The following is a 25,485-nucleotide window of genomic DNA, read 5'->3' as shown; positions in this document are numbered from 1 at the left end:
ATCATGTAGTCTATGTCAGTAGTTCTCAACTGTGGCCAGTTTGCACCAGAGAGGACATAGGGAAATGTTTGGAGACATTTTTGGTTGTCAAAATTGAGGGGTGTGTGCATGTGCTTTACTGGCCACCTTGTGAAGAGAGGCCAAAGATGCTTCCAAACATTCTACAATGCACAGAATAGCCTTTCTCTCACAACAGAGATTTATCTGGTTTCCTATGTCAGTAGTGCTGAGGTTGGGAAACTGCTTTAGGTTGATGCACCACAATCAAGGTATGTGGTTGAAAAAACAAGCTGAGAACTCTCAATTTAGTAAATATTGTTTCTACTTAAATTGAATAGTTTAAGGGAAAAAGACACATTAAAAATATACATTCATTTACTGAATCAAAATATATGCTGCATTTCTACTTAACAGGGATCACTGTTGTGTTGAAGATTCATCAGTGAACATAAAGATTCCTGCCCGTGGATAGCTCTTGTTTAAGCAGAGGGAGACAGAGCTACAAATGTAATAGTAACTCAGATGGCCTGTTAGAAAGTGGTGTTAAAGAGAGAATAAGGATATTGGGAGTGCTGGAGGACAAAGGGTAGACTGCAGTTTTCAATCAGATCTGGATAACATCTGGACAGATTTGAGAGAATATACTGAATATATGTCACCCTGAAAATATAGTTTTGGTTTGTATTCAGTTCACAGGAAACAGGAGTCAAGTGGGTTGTGCTAAGTGCTTTGAGGAATACAAAGCTAGACCAGCGATGATTTCTGCTCTCCAGGAGCTTTCTGATGAACTAACATCTCAGAAATGATAGAAAAACAAAGACAGCAAATACAAGACAGTAATTTTACTCTATACTGTTTGTTCCTGTTTTCATCTTTTTTCATGATGGGAAAATAACAAGTTAACAATTAGCTGTTATTTGCTACTTGTGCTCCACATTTGCTTCTTCTCAGGAAACGATTACACGGGAACCTGGATTAAGCTGTGAAATGAAGCGATGAAATGGCTTTGAAGTACACAGCCGAGAGTGGTGGGCTCAGAGAATTGGAAAGGGTAAACTACAGAAAGGGATAACGATTAGGAAGAAAGTAGCTTAATCCACTGTCCCTGAGAGTTGTTTCCAACCGCTTACTACTCTCTGCCCCTCAGGTATGGTAACAGCACAAGGAACTATGCTGTTAGGGTTGGGGATTATCATACTTTGGTGCCAGAAGAATTTGAAGAAGAAATCGGAGTTCAGCAGATTGTGATTCATCGGGGCTATCGACCTGACAGCAGTGACTATGACATCGCTCTGGTTAGATTAGAAGGACCAGAAGAGCAATGTGTTAGATTTAGCAGCCATGTTTTGCCGGCCTGTTTGCCACTCCGGAGAGAGAGGCCACAGAAAACCGCCTCCAACTGTTACATAACAGGATGGGGAGACACAGGTAATGTAGATAATACAAAGAACGAATGAGACCTGGGCTTGTTCTTGTGTCTGGGATTATCAGTACTTTTTGGGTGTACAATGGTTATGAAAACCTGGGTTCAGGCTTAGTTGTTTAGAAATTCTGCCAAACATTTGGACTCATATCCTGAGGGTACTGTTACCATTATTATTAGAACAAATTGACAGAATTCAATTGCCTTATAGGATAGAGAATCCTGTACTCTCGGGTTCAGACTAGCAGGGAGACCGAGGAAACCAATTTTTAAGACCCTACTCCAACACCTGTGCCTGGCTGACTCTATTTTAACTTTTCCAGGACAATGATATAGCTACACCAGCAGAGGGCTTTGGTATATGATGGCCTTGCTTTTTCTGTAATGAAGGCTATTATCAAGCTCAATTTTATAGAAAATCTCTAAATATAGAACAGACAAAAGAACAGCTGCTTTCAAGTGGAGATCCCACCCTCCCAACCCCAAAGCTAGAGCAAGATGTTCATTTTTCAGTCAGGCAAACAATTTTCTGGACTGCCTTTGCTACAGAATTAAATCAGCTAGTGCTTGTTCAGGATGGCCCCTGAAACGGATGTGGGGCTTACCTGGATTGGGTGCTTGATTCACAAATGGCTATTGAGGAAGAAGTGATAGGTTGATTGACTGCTTTCCATTAAAAATGAACACTGATCACTGTACTCTTGAAAGACCATGAAAGTAGTTGTTACCTGTGTGATAATTTCAGTGTTTTATTTAGTCAAACTTGTGTTCATCACACACTGAACAAAATATGGGCTTTGTAATTGCATTATTTCATAGCTGCAGAAAAGTGAGAAAACACTTTTTGGATGATACAATTATCAAATCTAGAGTACATGCCTTCTCTGTACACTACGGGCATCTATGAGGCAAATTTTGTCTCTGGGAAGGCTTTTAATTATATCCATTACAATTCATGAGGGAAGGCTCATTTACTTTCCTATAGACACATAATTTAACAGAAATGACAAAGTCGAGTCAGTTTCACACAATGTTTTATTATGAGTTATTCCAATGGAGTAAATAGGGTGCAAGAAAAACAATGCAATTTACATCCAAGAAAAGACTCGTGGAGAATATCAGTTCTATATTTTAGTCACTGTACAATGAGTAGCTTGCCAGTAGAATACACTAACCTCAAATGGTCAAACTTAGGCCTGTTTGGTATATAGTAATGTTTTGCTTCTCAGTACTTATAAAATGCCATGCTTACATTTAGAGTAGTTCTTGCCACTTTATGTCCTAAACCATTTAGTTATTACTCATTTAAACTACACTAGATCACAGTAAGGTCTTTATTTTTAAGAATATTAAATGTTCACTTAACTGTTAAATATTTTCTGTAAGGTCTTTAGCTGCCATCTAATTCAGATTATTTGGTCTGACTAGGAAAAGCTTATTCAAGAACTCTACAACAAGCAGCCATCCCCCTGCTTCCCAAGAGGTTTTGTGAAGAACGTTATAAGGGTCGGTTTACAGGAAGAATGCTCTGTGCTGGAAATCTGCAGGAACACAAACGTGTTGACAGCTGCCAGGGAGACAGTGGAGGACCACTCATGTGTGTTCGGTCAGGAGAGAGTTGGGTTGTGTATGGGGTGACCTCCTGGGGGTACGGCTGTGGAGCCAAGGATTCACCTGGTGTCTATACCAAAGTCTCAGCCTTTGTACCTTGGATAAAAAGTGTCACCAAATTATAATCCTTCACAGAAATCTGAAGGGAATATGTTGGAAAATTTTCAACCTCTACATTAACACTCAGCCAGAGATGCCAACTTATGGGGATGAGAGCCATGTTCCTGCTTTTGTGTTGTGACTAAATAATGTACACCACTGCTGCTTGAGAAATTTGTGATGTGAACATTCTTTGTTAGATACCTCAGTGTAGTACTAATTATTCTTGATTAGCATTGTTGAATCTTTATTCTCATCACTCTCCAGAGATTACTGTCAGTTGTGCAATAAGGCAGTCTTCATTTAGCTTACAAGTTTATAACTGAATCAATACGGTTTATTAAAAATAGTATTGTGTAATTAAGCTCAGATTTTCTTCAAGACTGAGAAATTTCCACAATGAAATTTCTGTAGCCTTTGATAAATGAGGAAATCAAGGGCCAAAAAGGTGAAGGAATCCATTATAAACCTAAACTGGAATAGGATCAGTCACAATACATTCCTGAATAAAGCCTTTGTACCATGCAACATATTCTAGTTACCTAGCAAAATCTGGAATACCTGAGAGTAAAGAATGTCTTCAAATTGTTAGGATGTACAACTTAATTTATCCATCTTACTTGTTAACATCCCCTAGCAGTTACTTTCAGCTACCCTAAAATTTACAGCTTTATTTTTCCTTGGCATCATGCCAATTTGCTGTACCATGACTGAGAGTGCCATCTGTTTCCAACTTTCTTGTAATGACCAAAACATGTACATTTCTACTGTCCTGTCCCAGCTAGTAAAAATAACTATTAACAAAGCTTTCTCTGCTCATGTAGTGGGAAGAAAACTCTAACTTGTGTCCACTAATTTAATTCATATACCACCTACATGCCAGGCCCTGCATTAAGTGGCTATGCACCTCACTGATAATTTATAAAAGGCTGGTAAGAAACATACCCAGAGGCTAAGCTAAGCCTGTGGGATCCAGTACTGACCCAGTACTAACAATGTTCTTTCCTCCTTCCACTGCGGTCTGCAGGCCATTTTCCCCTTTGGCTACTTCCCAGACCAGTAAGGGACAGCTGCTTACCATGTACCCTTTCAGGACATTCCTGATAGCAATGCAAAATCTCTGCTCAAACACAGAAGGCATGCCCCTCAGGCTCCCTAAGCAATCACCACCAGATTATGATTGCTAACATCAAGAGCCCTTAGGTTTAAACAGTTTTTGTATATCCAAGAAATAGATGCATAAAGACAGGTAGAAAAGTCAGTGTGAACTTTAGGATCAAGATTAGTTAAGTAATCCTCTTCAAAGGCTAAATCCACATGAAGGGGGCTTCAATACTTTCTCCACTGCATCCACTTGTGTCCTTTTTGTAAAAAACTGGTGCTAACATAAAGGTGCTTAATAGTGTACAGAACTGCAATGCTGTTATCAGGCAGAACATTAAACTTTTCTGAAAGCTCAAGATTTTTGATAAAGGAAATTTTTAAAAGCATTTACATTTACAGAAACGATAGAGCTACACAATGCACACCTGCACAAGGGCTTGAGAAAATGTGCAATACAGGAGAGAAAATTTCTCTACTGAAATGTCGCACAGGCCACCTTTCTAGTTAAACTATAGTGCAGATGCAAGGAACATTTATATTGAAATTTTATTAAAACCAGAGGTCGGACACTTTTTAAAGACAGAGAGTGAACAGGCAGCCTACAGTTTGCTCAAACTGGAATACTTGGTTCATAACGTATATCTTTATTATAGCTAATTTTTTCTTGTTAAGCATTAAGTGTGACTTTTAAAAGACACATGTGTTCTGTGCACATTTGTGTGAATAAAGTGCATAACTGTTCACCTTATACCGTAGTCTTCATCTTTTGTGTGGTACAAAATGACTGTGCTGTCCCTTAGGGGTATCTGCCTTTAATGTGGTTTCCCTCCAAATACTGTAGTACCTCACAAGGATACTCCTCCATACTATTGCAACACCAGTTCTTACCCTAAGAGGTAGTCTTTATTATTTGCAGTGACAAATACCTTTCCACCTCCTTATCATTTAGTCAGAGAACACGGATTCTCCAGACAAATCAAGCATTTTACTTAATTATAGCAAGCAAGAAAGTGCTCACCTATTCCTTACGTAAAGGCTATAGGCAAAAAATTCAGACCTATATCGAACACCCCACCCTGATAGTTTTCAGAATATTACTCGCCACTCAATACCCAAGCTGTTGAGATTTAAAATCACCTTTTGGCAGTGCGCCACAGGCTTCTAAACAAACAGGACTTCACCCATAGCACATGGCATTTCTTGATTACCTGCAAGAGAAGATAACCAACGTTGAAACACTGATCTGTACTCACATCACGGTGCTGAAGACTTAGCAACTATCTGTTACTTTCTATTTAGCTGGCTATTAACTCCTTTCCAATTACAACGTAACAGCAAAAACGGGCCGATTCTGTCCTTCCAATTCCTAGCACTAAGAGTTTCAGACTGACTACGAAATATTAATAAAAAGGAACCTACCAGGTCATGTTTTCTATCGTCCATCGGAACAATTACTTCTGCTTCCTGGAAACATTGGAACCAAGAGTTAGATGTGTGCCCGATAACCCAGCACCCTCCAAGTTTTCTCAAGTGAAGAATGTTACTTGTGCAAGTCAGAATCTGATACCAATTAAATGGTGACAGCTTTGCCAATAAACAAGAATATGCTCTTCCATGGCTAGGAAGGGAGACTGCCACAGCCGACAGGTCCCAAAGATACATGGAGATTCACAATCCCATAACGGATGCGCATGCACAGCGAGACACTACTCACCTACATCTGAACGGGGGAGTACCGGCGAAGCAGTTTCAAGATGGCCACTGGACACCGACAGCGGACTTCACGACCTTTGCCGAAGTCGCCCTGTGTTTCGAGCCTCTGCCCGAGTGCCCAAGACCCGAGCGCGTTCGGCCTCTTGGACTCGGCAACCAGGGCTGCACGTGGCCGCCTCGTGACCTCATGAACACCTAAGTCTCCTCAGGTTTTCAAACCCAGAGGTTTTCACAGCTGAAGTGAACCTACCACTACACGACTCTTGAATCTCCTGCATTTTAACTAAGCCAAAAAGTTCTGCCCCAATTACCACCGTGGTCCACAAAACACGACAGCCTAGCTTAACGTAACACAACCCCGACGCCTCCCGGATGTAAAAGGCCCGCTCTCTCGGCGCACGCTCTCTTATAGAGCTAGTGACGCTATTCCGGGGAAGCGCCGCGAGGGGCGGGGCGCACGCGTTTTTCCCTCCGTTCCTTCCTTCACGGCCCCTCCAAGGTTCCACCCCTTCCTGATGGCCCCTCCCTCCTCTCAGAGTTTGCTCCACCTCCCCCGCCCGTCGTGGGGACTGGGCTGCTCACCAGCGCTTTGATTCTGACGCACGCGCACACAGGAGTCAGAAGTTCTCGCGAGACTAGGGAATCCTGATTCTCTAATATCCGGCTGTCTGGGAAGGTGAAAAGTTTGTTTACTGTTTACTTTAGGGTAGTTACGTTTGAAGTTGCCGTAGTTACCAAAACACAAAGTTATATAGTTTTCAGCTTCTAAATTTTTAGATGGGTGAATATATACGGAACTAGCTGATTTTTTGGTCTGTTCATGAACTATCCCGGACTTTGGTCTTCCGCTGGAATTGCTGTTCCTGAAGCGCAGGTGTCAGTGATCTGCAGTCTCTTTCTCTCATTTTTTTTCTATTTCTTTTTTTCTGCTCTAATCTCTTAGGAGTATTCACACTCGTTACGGGAAGCCGCGCCAAAAGAGTCTGTAAACACAAGCTTAGAAAAAGCAAAGGACAGGGGGCAGGAGAGTTTACGGGAGATTTACGTGTCTTTCTGATTTCCCGCCTTGCAGACGGACCCATAGTGGGGTGTTCCTATCTGGCCGCAGCTGGGCGCGGTTGACTCTGGCAAGCGGGCGCCTGAGTCTTACCTCCCTGCTGTACATTCTTTGAGGGTGCAATTAAAGAAAAATAGAGTCACCTATTGTAAAGTTGAATTAAAAATATTTGGGAATACTCTTAAGTCCAAGACGTGTGCTTACTAACTGCAATTAAATGTATTTCCTGTTTTCCCTTGTCCTCTTCTATGAAGCGAAAGGGAGGTTCCAGGCGACGTTTTGGGGTAGTAGTGGACCCTCTGGGAAGGTTTGTTGCTGCCAGGAAAGATTGTATCAAGAGGCCTGGTGAATAAAGTACCATAGTAGACCTCTACAGAATCTTCATGAAACCCCTACATACTGTTCTGGGGGGAAATAATTTAATTGGAGCAAAAATTGCTATTATGGTTAGAGTTGGAATGATAAGTTTATAGGAAATAATTTTTTTTAAAAGGTTTTATTTGACAGAGATCACAAGCAGGCAGAGAAGCAGGCAGAGAGAGTGAGGAAGAAGCAGGCTCCCCGCTGAGCAGAGAGCCTGATGCGGGGCTGGATCCCAAGACCCTGGGACCATGACCCGAGCCAAAGGCAGAGGCTTTAACCCACTGAGCCAGCCACCCAGGCGCCCCTATAGGAAATAAATTCTAACATGAAAGAACTAAAGTTGTTTCTGAGGCTCTTCTCTCACCCTTTTCTCTCTTTCTTTCTTTCTTTTTTTCTGATATTTTATTTATTTATTTGACAGAGATCACATAGGCAGAGGGGGCGGGGGGCAGGCTCCCTGCTCAACAGGGAGCTGGATGCAGGGCTTGATGCCAGGACCCTGGGATCAGAAGGCAGAGGCTTTAACCCACTGAGCCACCCAGGCGCCCCATCACCCTTTTTCTTCTCTATCTTATTGCATCTCACTAATGAAGGGAAGGTACGATTCAATAACAAAGTTTAAATACTAAATCACAGTGCATAGTTTTGCCAAAGTAGATTTCATTTAGAATCTCTTAACCATCTGTATTTGCAAAGGCAGTCCTAACAAAATGCCACAGATTGGGTGGGTTAAACAACAGAAATTTATTTTTTCACAGTTTCGGAGACTAAAACTCCAAGATCAAGGTGTCCACAGATTTGCTTTTAGATTTTTTGTGGCCTGTAGATGGCTCTCTTCTCTTGGTATCTTCAGATCCTTTGCACTCTGTAGCTTCTGAATCCCAATCTCATTAAAAGGACACAGTCATTTTGGATTAGGGCCTATGCTAATGACTTCATTTACCCTTAATTGACATTTTAAAGATTTTGTCTCCAAATACTGTCATATTCTGAGGTATTGGCGGTTAGGAATTCAACGTGGGGATGCATATATCTTTTTGAGGTTTTTTCCCCCTTCAGATAAATACCCAGCAGTGGAATTGATGGAGCATATGTAATTCTATTTTTAATTTTTTGAGGAACCTCCATACTGTTTTCCAAGTGGCTGGATGAATTTACATTCTTATCAACAGTGCACAAGGGTTTTCTTTTCTCCACATCCTTGCTAACACTTGTTATTTCTTGTTTTGTTTTTTGTTTTTTTGTTTTTTTTGATACTAGCCATTCTGACTGGGGTGAGATGATACCTCATTGTGATTTTGATTTGCATTTCCCTGATTATTAGTGATGTTGAGGATCTTTTCATGTGTCTGTTGGCAGTCTTTATGTCTTCGTTGGAAAAATGTCTAGGGATGCCTGGGTGACTCAGTTGGTTAAGCATCTGTCTTTGGCTCAGGTCATGGTTTCAGAGTCTCTCCTCAGGAGAGAGTCTGCTTCTCCCTCTCCCTCTGCTGCTCTCCGTGCTTGTGCTCTCGCTTGTACACACTCTATTTCTCAAGTAAATAATTGAAAAATCTAAAAAAAAAAGTCCGTTCACATCCCCTGCCCATTTTTTAAGTTGGGTTGTTTAATGTTTTGCTATTGAGTTATATGAGTTGTTTATGTATTTTGGATATTAAGCCCTTATTAGATATATGATTTAAAATAATTTCTCCCATTTAGTAGGTTGGCTTTTCATTTTGTTGAAAATTTCCTTTGCTATGAAGAAGCTTTTTAGTTTGATGTAGTCCCACTTGCTTATTTTTAGAGTCGGATCCAAAGAATCATCACCAAGATCATTGTCAAGGAGCCTACCACCTATGTTTCTCCCTAGGAATTTTATGGTTTCAGGCTTACATTCAAGTTTTTAATCCATTTTGAGTTCATTTGTGTGTGGTGTAAGACAGTAGTTCAGTTTCATTCTTTTGCATATGACTGTCAAGTTTTTGTAGCACTACTTATTGAAGAGACTGTCCTTTCCCATTGTATATTCTTGGCTCCTTTGTTGTAAGTTAACTGACCATATATGCATGGGTTTATTTCTGGGCTTTCTATTCTGTTCCATTGATCAATGTATCTGTTTTGTTTATTTTTTTAAAAGATTTTTAAATTTATGTTAGAGAGGGGAGGAACAGAGGGAGAGGGAGAATCTCAAGCAGACTCCCTGCTGAGCATGGAGCCCAATGCCAGGCTAGATCTCACAACCCTGAGATCATGAAATACCTGTGCCAAAATCAAGAGTTGGGTGCTTAACCAACTGAGCCACCCAGATGCCCCCGTGTGTCTGTTTTTATGCCGATTTCTTACTGTTTTAATTACTATAGCTTTGTAATATAGTTAGCAACCATGGTGCAAGAGGTCTCCAGGTTTGTTGTTCTTTCTCAAGATTGCTTTGGCTATTTGGGGTCTTTTGTAGTTCCATGCAAATTTTAGCATTGTTTGTTTTAATCCTGTGAAAAATGCCTTTGGAATTTTCACAGAGATCTGTCAAATCTATAGACCGACAGCAATCTGTAGATTGCTTTGCATAGTATGGACATTTAAACAATATTTTTCTAGTCAATGAATGCAGAATATCTTTATATTTACTTATATCATTTTCAGTTCATTCATCAGTGTTTTATAGTTTTCAGTAAACCAAGGTTTTCCACCTTCTTCATTAAATTTATTTCTAAGCATTTTGTTTTTTTGATGCAGCTGTAAATGGAATTGTTTTCTTATTTTCTCTTTGTGATAGTTCATTATTTATATATAGAAGTATACTTGATTTTTACATAGTGATCTTGTATCCTGCTACTTTACTGAATTCATTTCTTCTAACAGTTCTTTTTTGGGTGGAGTCTTTGGGTTTTCTATATGTAATATCAGGTCATCTGCAAGAAATGACACTTTTCCTTTTTCCTTTCTGTCTTGGATGCCTTTTTTATTTTTCTTACCTACTTGCTTTTGACAAGGACTTTCAATACTGTGTTGAGTAGAAGTGGTGAGAGTGAGCATCCTTTTTTGTTCCTGATCTTAGAGGAAGAGCTTTTACCTTTTCATCATTGAATATGATATTAGCTGTGGGCTTATTATATATGGCCTTTACTATGTTGGCATATGTTCCCTCTATACATACTTCCCAACCTTGTTCAGTTTTTTTTTTATTATTTTTTTATTTTTTATAAACATATATTTTTATCCCCGGGGTACAGGTCTGTGAATCACCAGGTTTACACACTTCACAGCACTCACCAAAGCACATACCCTCCCCAATGTCCATAATCCCACCCTTCTCCCAAACCCCCTCCCCCCAGCAACCCTCAGTTTGTTTTGTGAGATTAAGAGTCACTTATGGTTTGTCTCCCTCCCAATCCCATCTTGTTTCATTGATTCTTCTCCTACCCACTTAAGCCCCCATGTTGCATCACCACTTCCTCATATCAGGGAGATCATATGATAGTTGTCTTTCTCTGCTTGACTTATTTTGCTAAGCATGATACGCTCTAGTTCCATCCATGTTGTCGCAAATGGCAAGATTTCATTTCTTTTGATGGCTGCATAGTATTCCATTGTGTATATATACCACATCTTCTTGATCCATTCATCTGTTGATGGACATCTAGGTTCTTAATCGTAAATGGGTGCTCAATTTTAATATATTTTCAGGTGTAAAAATACTATTCAGTTTTGAGTGCTTTGCTTGAATATCCCTTGTTGTTTGAAACTTTTCATTACTCTAACTGAATTTGATTTCCTTTTTTGACACACTATAGTACTTGGATTTTTCTTGTTATATCTTTATTATTTTATAAACTCCCTGTGAAGGACTGTGTCTGACTCTTACTTAAAGTGCCTGTCAGGGGCACCTGGGTGGCTCAGTGGGTTAAAGCCTCTGCTTTCGGCTCAGGTCATGATTTCAGGGTCCTGGGATCCAGCCCCACATCCGGCTTTCTGCTCAGCAGGGAGCCTGCTTCCTCCTCTCTCTCTGCCTGCCTCTCTGCCTACTTGTGATCTTTGTCTTTCAAAATATAAATAAATAAAATCTTAAAAAAAAATAAAGTGCCTGTCAGAGTGACTCATATTAAATAAGCATGGAATTGCATTATGGAATGCTTTGAGGCAATCAGTATATGTTTTAAGGAATTGAGAAAGTTTTATATTTATTTTGAAAAGCTATTTTTTACCAGGAGGTGGAGTTTGATCCCCTTTCTCTCCTCCAACACCAAATTGAGTATGGGCTGCCCTTAGAGACTTGCTTTCAAAAAGTAGGGTAAGACAAGAGGGGGAAAGTATAGCTGTATGGTGGAGAAATATAGCAAACACTACCTAGAACAGGTGATCAATAGTAACAGAGTGTGAGAAGTCATAATGATAGTGTATTCCTTGGTAAGATGTGATGAAAACATTTTTTACTGCTTTTGTGTTATTCTTCCACAAAGCTCTAACCCTAGTCAAACCATGAGAAAAAATATCAGACAAAATCAGTTTGATGGACAGTCTACAAGTTACCTAACCAGTACTCAAAATCGTCATGGTTTTAAAAAACAAGAAGTCTTTGAAACTGTCACACCAGAGGAGATGACCAATAATGCCTAAATGTAATGTGGTATCCTGGCTGGAAACCGCAAGCAGAAAAAGGACATTGTTGGAAAACTAGTGAAGTCTGAATAAAGTGTGAAATTTGGTTAATAGTAATGTGCCAATGATGACTTCTTAGTTGTGACGGATGTATATAGTATTGTAAGATCTTAAGAGTAGTGGAAATTGGATGAGGGATACTCCTGTGTACCATTTTCTCAACTTTTCTGTAAACCTATAACTGTTTTAAAATAGAGCTTAATAAAACAATCATAACTTTCTAATCTTTTATTTTTGGTTTAAGACAAGTTGTGCTTTAGTGATGGTTTCTATATACTGTTAGTGTGAAATTTGTGGCTGAGATAGTGATAATCCATATTTGTGGGCATTTGAGATGAAGCCTAATGAATTTAGCCACTGATTCAGCCAAATCTTTAAGACTTAGAATACTCAGTAGACATGTAATAATATATAGAATTTAAAAATTTATTGTAAATGAAGGTTGGTTTAAAGATTTTAAAGGTAGAATGCAATGTTAGAACTCTAAATGATGGTGGGACAATGCTTTGGTCCTCATTTGATACACTAAATGAAACAGCTCATTATAGAATACTCATTCAATTATGCTACTTCTCCCTACTCTATTTCCTTTTTCCTTTTGTGGTTTTAACTGCAGTAGTCCTCAGAGAAGCAAAATTAACACAACTGCACATCTCTCATGAATGTTGAAATGAGTGGGAGAAAATACCAGGAAATGGCCTGTGGATGTATTTTCATTTTAAGATACTCAGGGAACCTAACCCTGCAGTTGGTTTGTACTAGCAATGTGATAATGCTAAGAAAATTGTAATAGAACTACAATGTCTAGAAGAGAGGAAATGAGAGTTCTCCTCTATTTCTACTGGAATACGGTTTTTGGTTCTGAACACTTTGTTCAGTTGTTAAACATCTATAGGACTCTCAAATGTTTATTATGTAGACATGAGCCTTGCCTAAAAACTTCAATGGAATTGAGTAATTTATAATCCGTGATATCGCCAAATTATTCCAAACTCAAAGCCTAGGAGTCAGCTTTGATTTCTCTCCATCCTTCATTTTCTTTTTTTAGATTTTTAAAATTTATTTATTTGACAGACAGGGAGCACAAGTAGGCAGAGAGGCAGGCAGGCAAAGAGAGAGGAGGAAGCAGGCTCCCTGCTGAGTGGAGAGCCCGATGTGGGGCTCGATCCCAGGACCCTGAGGTTATGACCTGAGCCAAAGGCAGAGGCTTAACCCACTGAGCCATCCAGGCGCCCCCCATCCTTCATTTTCAAGTTTTAGTGTATTTCTGTATTAGTCAATGTATTAGTTAGTTATTACTGTGTTTCAAATTAGCCTAAGCATCATGGATTAAAACAATAGGATTTATTATCTCACAATTTTTGTGGATCAGGAATCCAAGAGCAGTCTGTCTTAGTGTATGTATCTCAATGAGGTTGCAGTCAAGATATTGACTGAGGCTGTAAGATCCTCTCCCAAGGTGGCTTGCTTATAAGCTTGGCAAGTTAATGTTAATTGTTGGCAGGAGGTCTCATCCTCAGCTTGTGGATTTCCTTTAGGCTGCTGGAGTGTCCTCATTGTATGACAGCTGGCTTCTTTCAAAGTGAGTGATCCAAGAGAGGAAGTACCAATGATTTTATGACCTAGTCTGAGAAGTTAACATGGTATCACTTGTTTGAAGTAAGTTATTAATTCCAGCTCACACAAAAAGGGAGAGAAATTAAACTCCATCTCATAAAGGGGGGAATATAAAAATTTGTTGACATGTCAAAATGTAAGAATGGATGAGGTTATGTTATAGTTACAAACAATCTAAAATCTTTGCTGTTTAAGACAGCGGGTGTTACTTGTGGTGTTCTCCATTTTAGAGACTCAGGCTAATGAGGCCTTCACCATTTGTAATGTTTCTAGGCAACAGGAAGGGAGATGGGAAGATAGAGAATCACATACATGTTTTTAAAGGCTTCCATTCTGAAGTGAGAGTCTTCACATTGCATCATACTGCGTGGACAAAGCAAGTTGCACAGTTACACCTAACTTTGAAAGGATGGGGAAATGGAATCCCACTCTGTGCTTAGAAGGATAAGAATCAGAACAATCATTGAACACCACTATTGATTAATGCAGTTGCCATCTTACCACTTTTTGGACAATTATTTTTAGATTTACCTTTTCCTTTCCTATCCTCTATTGTCTTAATCTAGGACAAACCAAAGATAGCATGTCTGAACTATCTTCCTACTTTTTAAATTCCTCCTTTCCAGTCAACCCAGTATATTTTTGAAAGATTAAATTTCCTGAAATACCATTTTCTTCAGGTTAGTCACTTGCTACAGAAATTGTAATAGGTTCCTACTTCTTATCAGGTTAAATGTCTAATCTCTGGACATATTGCCATGTATGTTACACTTAGCATGCCCATTCTTAGTTTTGTTCATGCTGTTTTTAACCTATATTTCTCATTTTTCCTATTCATCCATTAGGACACATCTCAGTTCTTTTTTTTTTTTTTTAATGTTTTTGGTAAAGATTTTATTTATTTATTTTTCAGAGAGAGATTGAGAGCACAAGCTGGGAAAGTGGCCAGCGGAAGGGGAAGCAGGTTCCCTGCTGAGCAGAGAGCCCAATGTGGGGCTCAACCCCAGGACCCTGGGATTATGACCTGAGCCAAATGCAGTTATTTGATTGACCCAGCCAGCCAGGCATCCCCAAATCTCAGTTCTTAATTATTTTTTACAAGAATCTTTCTTCCAGGGGCATCTGGGTGGTTGAGTTGTTCAGCTAAAGCCTCTGCATTCAGCTTAGGTCATGATCTCAGGGTTCTGGGATCGAGCCCTGCGTCGGGCTCTCTGCTCAGCAGGGAGCCTGCTTCCTTTCCCCTCTCTCTCTGCCTGCCTCTCTGCCTACTTGTGATCTCTGTCAAATAAATAACATCTTTAAAAAAAAAAAAAAGAAAAAAAGAATCTTTCTTCCAGAGCATCAGTGAATATTGGCTTGTTCCCTTTCTTGCCATCTTTAATATTTATTTTTTGTGCCTTTGTTTTTAAAAGTTGTTCATCACTAAATATTTAATGTTCCTACCATGTGGTTTTCTACTGTATGCTGACCCCTGTTCTTGGTGTTGGGGCAGGAACAGTAAACAGACAAAATTTCTTACTCATGGAGTTTATATTTTAGCAGTACAAAACAGACATAATAAGAGTATTAGAGTTATATCAGAGGAGTGGAACTACTAGGATATCGATATTGATATATCAAGTGTAAGGTCAAACATAGCTGTCAAGTGGAAGAATCAGGAAAACTGGCAACTGCAACAATGAACTAAAATCCATGAAACTGTGGAGTGGAATCTGCATTGATTTCTCCATGCTTGCAAGGTTCAACTTTGATAAGAGAGGTGATCTGTAGGAGGAGATGGTCCATTGTCACAGACCCATGAGTTGCAGAAGTTGAAATGGGATCTGTCAAAAGTTGAAGAAGGTACAGATCTGGCTGCAGCCCCACATGGACAAAATGAACTAGCAGACTAAGTGACAACTTACATAATCCATAACATTGCCTCATGCCCTAAACTGACCTTCCAAGTGTGAAGGTATATGACAGCTGTTTCACTCCCAGCTACTAGGCAAAATGTCTCTTGTGGCCTATGATAACCTGGAACTATTTAGGCAAGGAAATGGAACTACAGTACTAGCTTAGCTAAATTAACAAAATCGAAATCAACCACAATAAGTAAATTATATGAAAATTTAGAGTCAGTTAGTGCTATGGAGAAAAATAAAGAAGGGGATGAGAAATGTTTGCAGTGAGGATGGGAATTATAATAAAAAAAAAGAACAGATCTTGAGAAGGTGATATTAGGTCAAAATGACTGGAAGAAAGTGAAGGAATAAAACATGTTGATATCTGGGAGAAGAACATTTTTTTAAAAGATTGATTTATTTTGGAGAGAGAGCATGAGTGGGGGAAGGGGCAGTGGGAGAGAGAATATCAAGCAGACTCCATGTGAGTGTGGAGCCTGATGTGGGGCTTGATCCCACCACCTGAAGATCACCACTTGAGCCAAAACCAAGATTTGGACACTCAACCAACTGAACCACAGATGTTCCTGGAAGAAGAATATCCTAGATGTCCACTGCTTCCTGAGTGGCACCATACCTGATGTGATTGACAGCCTTTTACAAGACCCCCAGTGACTGCCACATCATGTTACCCCCTCCTTTATGTAATTCCCTTCCCTTGAGTGGCAAAGTGATGAGATGTACCTTCTGAGGTTATGATATAAAAGACTGACTTTTTTTTTTTTTTTTTTTTTTGCTACCATTCCTTTTCTTGTCTTTTTGGATTGCTTGCTCTGATGAAGCAAGCTGCTACATTGGAGAGGCCTATGTGGCAAGGAACAGAGAGTGGTCTCTGGCCAACACCCTGTAAGGAACTGAGGCTGTCAGACCAATAGCCCCTGAGGAAGTCAATCTTGTTAACAACCATGTAAGTGAGATTGGAAGTGGATCTTTAACCATTTGAGCCTTGGAATGACTACAGCCTCAGATGTTGATTGCAGTGCAGTCTGTAAGAGACACTGAAGCAGGGAATCCAACTAAACCAGATAATACTGTTTTAAATAAGTACATGTATGAATAGTTTGTTATTCAGCAATTGATAACTCATATACGTGGCATGTTCAAGGAATAAAAATGAGACCAGTTTGGCTGGAGTGGGGTAACCAACTAGCAAGTGAAGTTAGAAAGGTAATAGCTTTCCTAGAGACTTATGAATCATTAAATGATTTTTAGGTTTTTGTTTTGTTTTGTTTTGGTGGTGGTTGTAGTTTTTTGTTTGTTTTGGAGTGAACTTGGTAGCTTTTGGAGAGTTTTGAGTAGAGGAGGGGCATGATCTGACTTAGGATTTATGATTTTTTTCCCCTCAAAGATCTATTGAGAAGACGCATAGTGTCTAGGGATAGGGTTTGAGCAGGGAAACCAGTTAGGCTAGTGCAGTGACACAGGTGAGAGAATGGTGATGAGAGAGAATGATCCCAGTAGAGGAAATAAATGATTCAGTTTTTGATATATTTTATGATAGGGTTGACAGAATTTGATGATTGGTTTAGGTCATAAGAGAAATGGATATAGAATATGAGAAAAATAGTTCAAAGGTTTTTTTTTTTAATATTTGCTGAGATGGGGATGACTTCTTCAGGCATGGGTTTTGGGGGAAGTAATATGCAGGAGCACAATTTTGTATATGTTAAGTTTGATATATATTTTAGATATCTGAGTAGAATTTTGGAGTAGGGAATTTAATATAGGAGTATGGAGATCTGGGGAGAGGAATGGGCTGGGAGCTGTCAAAGTGTAGAAGGCATTTAAAGCCATGAGAGTTTTTGCTAATAACACAGGATTAAAGGATAGATAGAAAATAGATAAGAAATTTAAGAGGGAGAGTGGGGAGTTGTGGGGGGCAGGGAAGGAAAAAATCAAACAAGATGGGACCAGGAGGGAGACAAACCATGAGAGACTCTTAATCTCACAAAACAAACTGAGGGTTGCTGGGAGTTGGGGACGTAGTGATAGGGTGGCTGGATTATGGACATTGGGGAGGGTATGTGCTATGGTGAGTGCTATGAAATGTGTAAGCCTGATGATTCACAGATCTGTACCCCTGGGGCAAATGTTAATAAAAAAAAAACACAGGATCAAAGACTGAGCCCTTGTACATTCTAAACACTTACCTATTGGAAAGAGTAGCAGGAACCAGCAAAGGATATTGAGAAGTGAGGTAAGGAGGAGAGCAATTGGCATGTGGTATCCTGAAAGTCAAATAGAAAGTTTTTCAAATAAAAGATGATTCATATTCATGATAAAAGTAAGATGGAAGTTGAGAAATCGCCATCGGATTTAGCAATATGGAGGTCATTTGGGATCTTGTTGAGAACAGCTTCGTAGAGAATGGGAAGAGAATTGGAGCGCATGGATTTGGGTCACCCATTTGCAGAGTTATTCTAGAAAAGGGAAAAGAAATGGGGAAGTATCTGGAGAGGGATGGGGATCAGGAGAGGACTATTTTTTTTTCTTTTTTCTGGAGGTTTCATAATCCCAGATTTCAAGATACAGTACAAAGCCATAGTAATCACAACAGTATGGTTCTGGCACGAAAAGACAAGGACAGAACAGAGTTCAGAAATAAACTCACACTTTTATGGTCAATTAATCTTAGACAAAGAAGGTAAGATGTCTCTTCAGTAAGTGATGCTGGGAATAGTGGACTACTTTCTTATACCATACACAAAAATAAATTCAAAATGGATTAAAGACCTTAATGTGATACCCGAAACCATAAAATTCCTAGAAGAAAACATAGACAGTAATTCCTTTGACCATAGAAACACTTTTCTAAATATGTTTCTTCAGACAAGGGCAACATAAGCAAGAAGTACTGGGACTATACCAAGATAAAAAGCTTTTGCACAGTGAAGGAAACCGCCAACCAAACAAAAAGGCTACCTACTGAATAGGAAAAGATATTTGTAAATGATATATCTGAATAGGGGTAAATGTCTAAAATATATAAAGAATTTATACAATTCAATGCCAAAAACCCCACGTAATCCCATAGAAAATGGGCAGAGGTCCCGAATTTGTCCAAAGAAGACATACCGATGGCCAACACATGAAAAGATGCCCAATGTCACTAATCTTTAGAGAAATGAAAATTAAAGTCACAATGATATATCACCTCACACCTATCAGAATGGCTAAAATTAAAAAAGAAAGGCTAAATAAAATAAAAAATTTCCTGCAAGAAATAGCAAGTGTTGGTGAGGATGTGGAGAAAAAGGAACCCTCATGCAATGTTAGTGGGAAAGCAAATTGGTGCAGCCATTGTGGAAAACAGTATGGAAGGTCCTCAAAAAATTAAAAAATGGAATTACCATTGTAAGGGCCTATTTAGCCAGAGGTGCCCCACCTTGGTTGAACAGCCATTTGGTTGTTTATGCAGTAAACTTAAATTGACCCCGCTCCTCCCCCCCCTTACTTAAAAGCAAGTCCAGGAAACCAATCCCAGGTAACAAAGCCCAAATACAAGGGTGGGTCAGGTCAGGTGGAGATAATGGCCCAAATGCAGGGATGAATCAGGTCAGGTGGAGACATCCAATCAGTAGAGCGCTAAACTGTCTCCCTAGCTACCAAGGAGTGTGGGCCCCACCTTTTGGGTGCCAATTCTGACCAAGGTGATAGGCTAGTTCAAATAGTTACTATGAGGTGAATTGTAATTCAACTGGCCACCCGCGTGGGACCTAGCATGACTGCAGCTTTCTCTGGGTGTTACAATCTCACTGGCCACCTGTGTGTGGCCAGGCCCAACCACATGGCCTTTGCTCTATAAAAGTTAGTCTGTAAGGCAGGGAGTGGTTGCCTCTTTGCAAGAGACGTCCCTGGCCAGTCAGTTTGATTCTTGATGCTTGGCACGAATTAAAGCTTTGCTTGACCTTCACTTTGTAGTAGTCTTGTTCCTTTGACCATGGACCCAGTACCATATGATCTAGTAATTCCACTACTAGGCATTAGTCCATAGGAAATAAAAACACTAATTCAAAAAGATGATATGCACCCCTGTTTATTGCAGCATTATTTATAATAGTTAAAATATGAAAAGCAACTCAAGTGTTCATCAGTGGATGAATGGATAAAGAAGAGGTGGTGTAAATATAAAATGGAGTGTTAGTAATAAAAGAACAAAATATTGCCATTATCATCAATGTGGGTGGATCTAGAGGATATAAGACTAAGTGCAGTGTGTCAGAGCAAGACAAAAAACATATGATTTCACCCAAATGTGGAGTTCAAGAAACAAAACAAACAAAGAAAAAAGAGACAAACTGAAAAACAGACTCTTAAATAGGGAAAACAAACTGGTGGTTGCCAGAGGGATGTTGGTGGGGGGATGGGTGAAGTAAATAAAGGGAATTAAGAGTACATTTATCTTGATGAGTACTGAGAAATGTATAGAATTGTTTAATCATTATATTGTACACCTAAAACTAATATAACGTTTAATCATTATATTGTAACCTGAACCAATACAACATTATATGTTAATTATACTTGAATTTTAAACAAAGGAAAAAGACGAGTGGATTATTTCTTAATAAAGTAAGAAATTGGGAGAATGTAAAGCATGCTTGTGTTCTTGGAAAGATCCAGTGGAAATGGACAATAGGTGCTGTAGGAGAGATTGGTGAATTTCTTATGCAATTGCTGAATAGGATTTGACCTAAAATGGTGGTTCCAGCAAGTTTATCTACAGAAACAGGAGTATATGGGTGTTGATGCTGGTAGGTAAGTGATGTGGTAGTGTAACCTTTGGAATATTCTTTTATATTAATGTCCCCACAGTAACAGAAAGTAAGGTCATCAACTGAGAAGTTGGGGGAAGGAGTTTTGGATATTTGAGAAGAGGGGAGAAGGTATAGTCAAGAAATAGTGTGAGTAGACTAGGAAATGTAGGACTCCTGGGACACATTCAGGAGCCACTTGAATTCTCATGATGAACTTAAGTTCATTTAAATTAAAATACTAGTATGATTGTATATTTTCTCCACACCAATCTTGTTTGGATAGGTATAGGTGTAAAGCTGATGAGGAGTTGGAATTAAGATTGAGGTTTGCCAAGAAAGTAAGCAAGGTGAGCAGTGGGAAGGGGACTGTATGAAGGCTGTGGTCATATTGATTTGCTATGGAATTTAAACTAGATAAGGAGCCATGATAACACAACAGAGTAGTGCGGGACCTGAAAATGTTAGTTGAATTAATGAATTTCAAGGTAATGGTGAGTCAAAAGAAGTTTGGAGCTTGGGTGCTAGAGTAAATGACACCATGAAACATCTGTAGTGTGTATATTTATTGGAAAGTATAGCAAGCAGCATACTGAGCCCTTTATTGTTTAACATAACAAGTTGTGGAGTTGCCCAGTTGTTCTCTGATCTTAAACTGGACTTCATCACCTCAAGAGTGATTGCTTGGCTTGGCTGTAGAAATGCACATGTCAATGAGAAGTTGTACACATATTTCATTAAGTATTTAAAATCTCAAAAGTCCAACTTTTTCTTTTATCCCTTCCCAGGTGGCTTGTGATCATTGCTCTTCGGTATATTTACTAATGAGGCATTTTTTGGGGGAGGACTTGCATACATTTATGCAAAAGAAGATGATTTATGTAATAATATGGCAATATAGTACATTAAAATGGAAGGTCTTATTACTGTCTTAGAGCATAAACTATATTTGTAAAATATATAATGTAAGCTATATACACATATTAAAGCAATTTGAAAATTTAATAATCATTGGCTAAAATTCTGTTTTTATTTTCTCCTGTAATACACTTCATAGATGTTTCGTGATGTCAAACAGTTATTTTAGTACTTAGACCCCCATTTTTTTTTCAAAGATTTTTTGGTATTTATTAGAGAGGGAGAAAGAGAGAGAGAGAGCGAGCAAACACACACGAGCAGGGGAAGGGGCAGAGGGAGAGGGAGAGAAGGAATCTCTCTTTTAAAAAAACGATTTTATTTACTTATTTGACAGAGATCACAAGTAGGCAGAGAAAGAGGAGGAAGCAGGCTCCCTGCTGAGCAGAGAGCTCGATGTGGGGCTCAATCCCAGGACCCTGGGATAATGACCTGAGCCGAAGGCAGAGGCTTTAACCTAATGAGCCACCCGGGGGCCCCAGGAGAGATGGAATCTCAAGCAGACTCTGAGCTGAGTGCAGAGCCTGAGGTGGGACTTGATCTCACTACCCTGAGAGCATGACGTGAGCCGAAGTCAAGAGTCAAATCTTAACTGACTGAGCCACCTGGCACCCCTCAGGCCCAAAATTTTTATGATCTATCATCCATAAGAATTATAAATATCTATGTTAGTGAAAAGATAAACTTAATGGAATGAAAAAGTTAAGAAGCAACCAATTTTTAGAACGTGCCACTAGGTGGCTCTGTTACCCTATTATTTAAGTCTATTTAAAACCCTGGAAGGTTTTAATTTAAACACATTATTGTCAATGAAAGTATAAGTGAATGTATAGATAATAACATGAAAATGTCATCATATATAATGGGTCTATCAGCTATCCTCTGGACTCCAGTTTTGTATAATAGTCATAGTAAATATTGGAGACTTAGATTCTACTAGAAAGGAACGACTTTCCCCTAGATGTAGATTCTAAGAATATGATTGAAAAAAATCACAGACCTTTTTTATATTTGAACTTGATGTATAAGTCTTTAAAAATATGAATTAATCAGGTAAAGATTTAATTCATTTCCTATTGTCTGAAGTATTTAAGTTGACATGTATTTTAATGTGGAGTGTATCAAAGAAGACAATGATTGTATTGGAGGAATAAAATATTTCTGCCCAAACTACCAGAGGACAAAGATATAATCATATTCATCTTAGCTATAGCAGTACTCGGTTCATGGTGCATGCTCAATGAATGTTTGTTGAATGAGGAAACTGGCATGATAAAAGTGAAAAAAAATTCTGGGAAATTAAACACAATGTTCAAAAGGAAAAATGAATTTTAAGTTAGTATTTTTTAAAAAAGATTTTCTTTATGTATTTGACACAGAGAGACAGCTAGAGAGGGAACACAAGCAGGGGGAGTGGGAGAGGGAGAAGCAGACTCCCTGCTGAGCAGGGAGCCCGATATGGGACTCTATTCTAGGACCCTGGGATTGTGACCTGAGCCGAAGACAGATGCTTAACTGACTGAGCCACCCAGGTGCCCCATAAGTCAGTATTTTAAAACAAAAATGACAAGTGTTTTTTTGGTCCTGGGCACACCTAACCTCTGTCTTTGCCAAAAATTTTAAAGTGAGATTACCCCCCCACCCCCATTTAGGGATATATTTTAAATCTTACAATGGAAATCATTTCACAAAGAAAATTTTATGACAAACTTTGAAACTGATCTTTATAGGTCCATATTTGTAATTGTAATAGTCTTTACTATCTTCATAATCTTGGTATTAGAAGTTTATATTCATTAATTCATTAATGGATTTCTATTTGACTCTCAAACAAATGGCCAGGACTTGTATAATTCTCTGAAAAATTTTCGCTTGAGCTGAATCTAGAAAAATTGTAACATTCCTTTTTTAGAACTAAAATCCGAAAACTATAAAACACTGATGTAAGAAATTGAAGATGACACAAACAAATGGAAGATATTCCATGCTTGTGGATTGGGAGAACCAATATTATTAAAATCTCCATTCTACTGAAAGCAATCTACAGATTCAATACAATCCCTATCAAAATACCAACAGCATTTTTCATAGAACTAGAACAAATAATCCTAAAGTTTGTATGGAACCACAAAGGACTTCAGATTTCTAAAGCAATCTTGAAAAAGATGAACAAAATTGGAGGTATCACAATCCCAGATTTCAAGATATACTACAAAGCTGTAGTAATCAAAACAGTATAGTGCTGGCCAAAAAATAGACACATAGATCAATGGAAGAGAATAGAGAGTCCAGGAATAAACCCAGGCTTTTATGGTCAAGTAATCTATGACAAAGGAGGCATGAATATGCAATGGGAAAGAGACAGTCTTTTCAATAAATGGTATTAGGAAAACTGGACAGCTACATGCAAAAGAATAAAACTAGACCACTTTCTTGCACCATGCACAAAGATAAACTCATAGTGGACTAAAGACCTAAATGTGAGACCTGAAACCATAAAACTCCTAGAAGAAAACAGTAATTTCTTTGACATTGGCCATAGAAACACTTTTCAAGATATGTCTCTTAAGACAAGGGCAACAAAAGCAAAGTTAAAGTATTGGGACTATACCAAAATAAAAAGCTTTTGCACAGTGAAGGAAACCACCAACAAAACAAAGAAGCAACCTACTGAATGGGAAGAGATATTTGCAAATGATATGTCTGGATAGGGGTAAATATCTAAAATATAAGGAAGTTATATAACTCAGTGCCCAAAAATAATCTCATAAAAAATGGGCAGAGGAGTTGAATAGACATTTGTTTGAAGTGGCCATACAGATGGACAATAGACATGTGGAAAGATGCCCAACATCACTAATCATCAGAGAAATGCAAATTAAAGTCACAATGTTGTATCACCTCACACCTGTCAGAAGGGCTAAAATAATAAAAAAAAAAAAGCAAGAAATAGCAAGTGTTGGTGAGGATGTGGAGAAAAAGGAACACTCATGCACTGTTGGTGGGAAGGCAAATTGGTGCAGCCATTGTGGGAAACAGTATGGAAGTTCCTCAAAAAATTAAAAAATGGAATTACCATATGATATAGTAATTCCACTACTAGGCATTAGTCCATAGGAAATAAAAACACTAATTCAAAAAGATGATATACACCCCTGTTTATTGCAGCATTATTTACAATAGTTAAAATATGAAAAGCAACTCAAGTGTTCATCAGTGGATGAATGGATAAAGAAGAAGTGGTATAAATATAAAATGGAGTGTTAGTAATAAAAGAACAAAATATTGCCATTATTAACAATGTGGGTGGATCTAGAGGATATAAGACTAAGTGCAGTGTGTCAGAGCAAGACAAAAATCACATGATTTCACCCAAAGTGGAGTTTAAGAAACAAAACAAATGAGGAAGTGTGCTTGGGTGGCTCAGTTGGTTAAGCAACTGCCTTCAGCTCAGGTTATGACCCTGGAGTCTTGGGATTGAATCCTGCATCAGGCTTCCTGGTCAGTGGGAAGTCTGCTTCTCCCTCTGCCCCTCCCCCTTTCATGTTGTCTCTCTCATTCTCTCTCTTTCAAATAAATAAGTAAAATCTTAAAAAAAAAAACCCAAAAACAAATGAAGAAAAAAAGAGACAGTAATCCAGACTCTTAACTATAGAGAACAAATTGATGGTTACCAGATGGCAGGTTGCTGGGAGAATGGTGAAAAAGCTGAAAGGTGATTATCTATCTATCTCTCTATAAAAGGTGAAGTAAAAAACTTAAAATGAGGATGCCTGGGTGGCTCAGTTGGTTAAGTGACTGCCTTTGGCTCAGGTCATGATCTCAGTGTCCCGGGATCGAGTCTCGCATCAGGCTCCCAGCTCCATGGGGTGTCTGCTTTTCCCTCTGACTTTCTCAGCTCTCATGCTCTCTCTCACTCTCTGTCTCTCTCAAATAAATAAATTTAAAAAATCTTTAAAAAAAAAGACTTAAGATGATATACAAGAATGCTCAAAGTAATATATTAGATATTTTAATAGTTATTTTAAAATTCTGAATAAATTTATAGAAAACCAAGTAGAATTAGAACCAGAGAAATGACGTTTAGGCATTTCTTACAAATAAAAGGCACTTTTATTTGTATAATAATTTAGGTAAATGGAAATGGATAGTATGTGGTAGGTAGGAAGGAGGGCACGCATTGCATGGAGTGCTGGGTGTAGTGCATAAACAATGAATCCTGGAACACTGAAAAATAAAATATAAAAA

General features: G+C 38.7%; 1 protein-coding gene, 1 long non-coding RNA gene and 1 other non-coding gene across 4 annotated transcripts in view; 1 reads left to right on the top strand and 2 right to left on the bottom strand.

The window, feature by feature from the left end:
* The window catches only part of PRSS12 (serine protease 12), a 73,084-nt gene extending 68,099 nt beyond the window's left edge, over positions 1 to 4,985 (top strand). For both annotated transcript variants that reach the window (XM_004748011.3, XM_004748010.3), the window contains 2 exons: positions 1,148 to 1,428; positions 2,852 to 4,985. In XM_004748011.3, coding sequence (XP_004748068.1) covers positions 1,148 to 1,428; positions 2,852 to 3,159 — 589 coding nt within the window. In that variant the 3' untranslated portion in view covers positions 3,160 to 4,985. The remainder of the gene's footprint in view (positions 1 to 1,147; positions 1,429 to 2,851) is intronic.
* A 215-nt stretch (positions 4,986 to 5,200) lies between these two features.
* On the bottom strand, positions 5,201 to 6,341 carry LOC106005385. The gene is made up of 3 exons (XR_001178706.2): positions 5,952 to 6,341; positions 5,657 to 5,701; positions 5,201 to 5,445 (listed from the first exon to the last, which is right to left on the bottom strand). It is a non-coding gene; the product is annotated as an uncharacterized LOC106005385 (long non-coding RNA).
* On the bottom strand, positions 5,773 to 5,903 carry LOC123394058. Its single transcript, XR_006608829.1, has one exon. It is a non-coding gene; the product is annotated as a small nucleolar RNA SNORA24 (small nucleolar RNA).
* Positions 6,342 to 25,485: the final 19,144 nt, after the last annotated feature.

The sequence above is a fragment of the Mustela putorius genome, unplaced genomic scaffold (genome assembly GCF_011764305.1).
Source record: "Mustela putorius furo isolate JIRA1106 unplaced genomic scaffold, ASM1176430v1.1 tig00001215_pilon_pilon_pilon, whole genome shotgun sequence".
Taxonomy (NCBI): Eukaryota; Metazoa; Chordata; class Mammalia; order Carnivora; family Mustelidae; genus Mustela; species Mustela putorius.
This window is presented reverse-complemented; position numbering and strand designations above follow the sequence as displayed.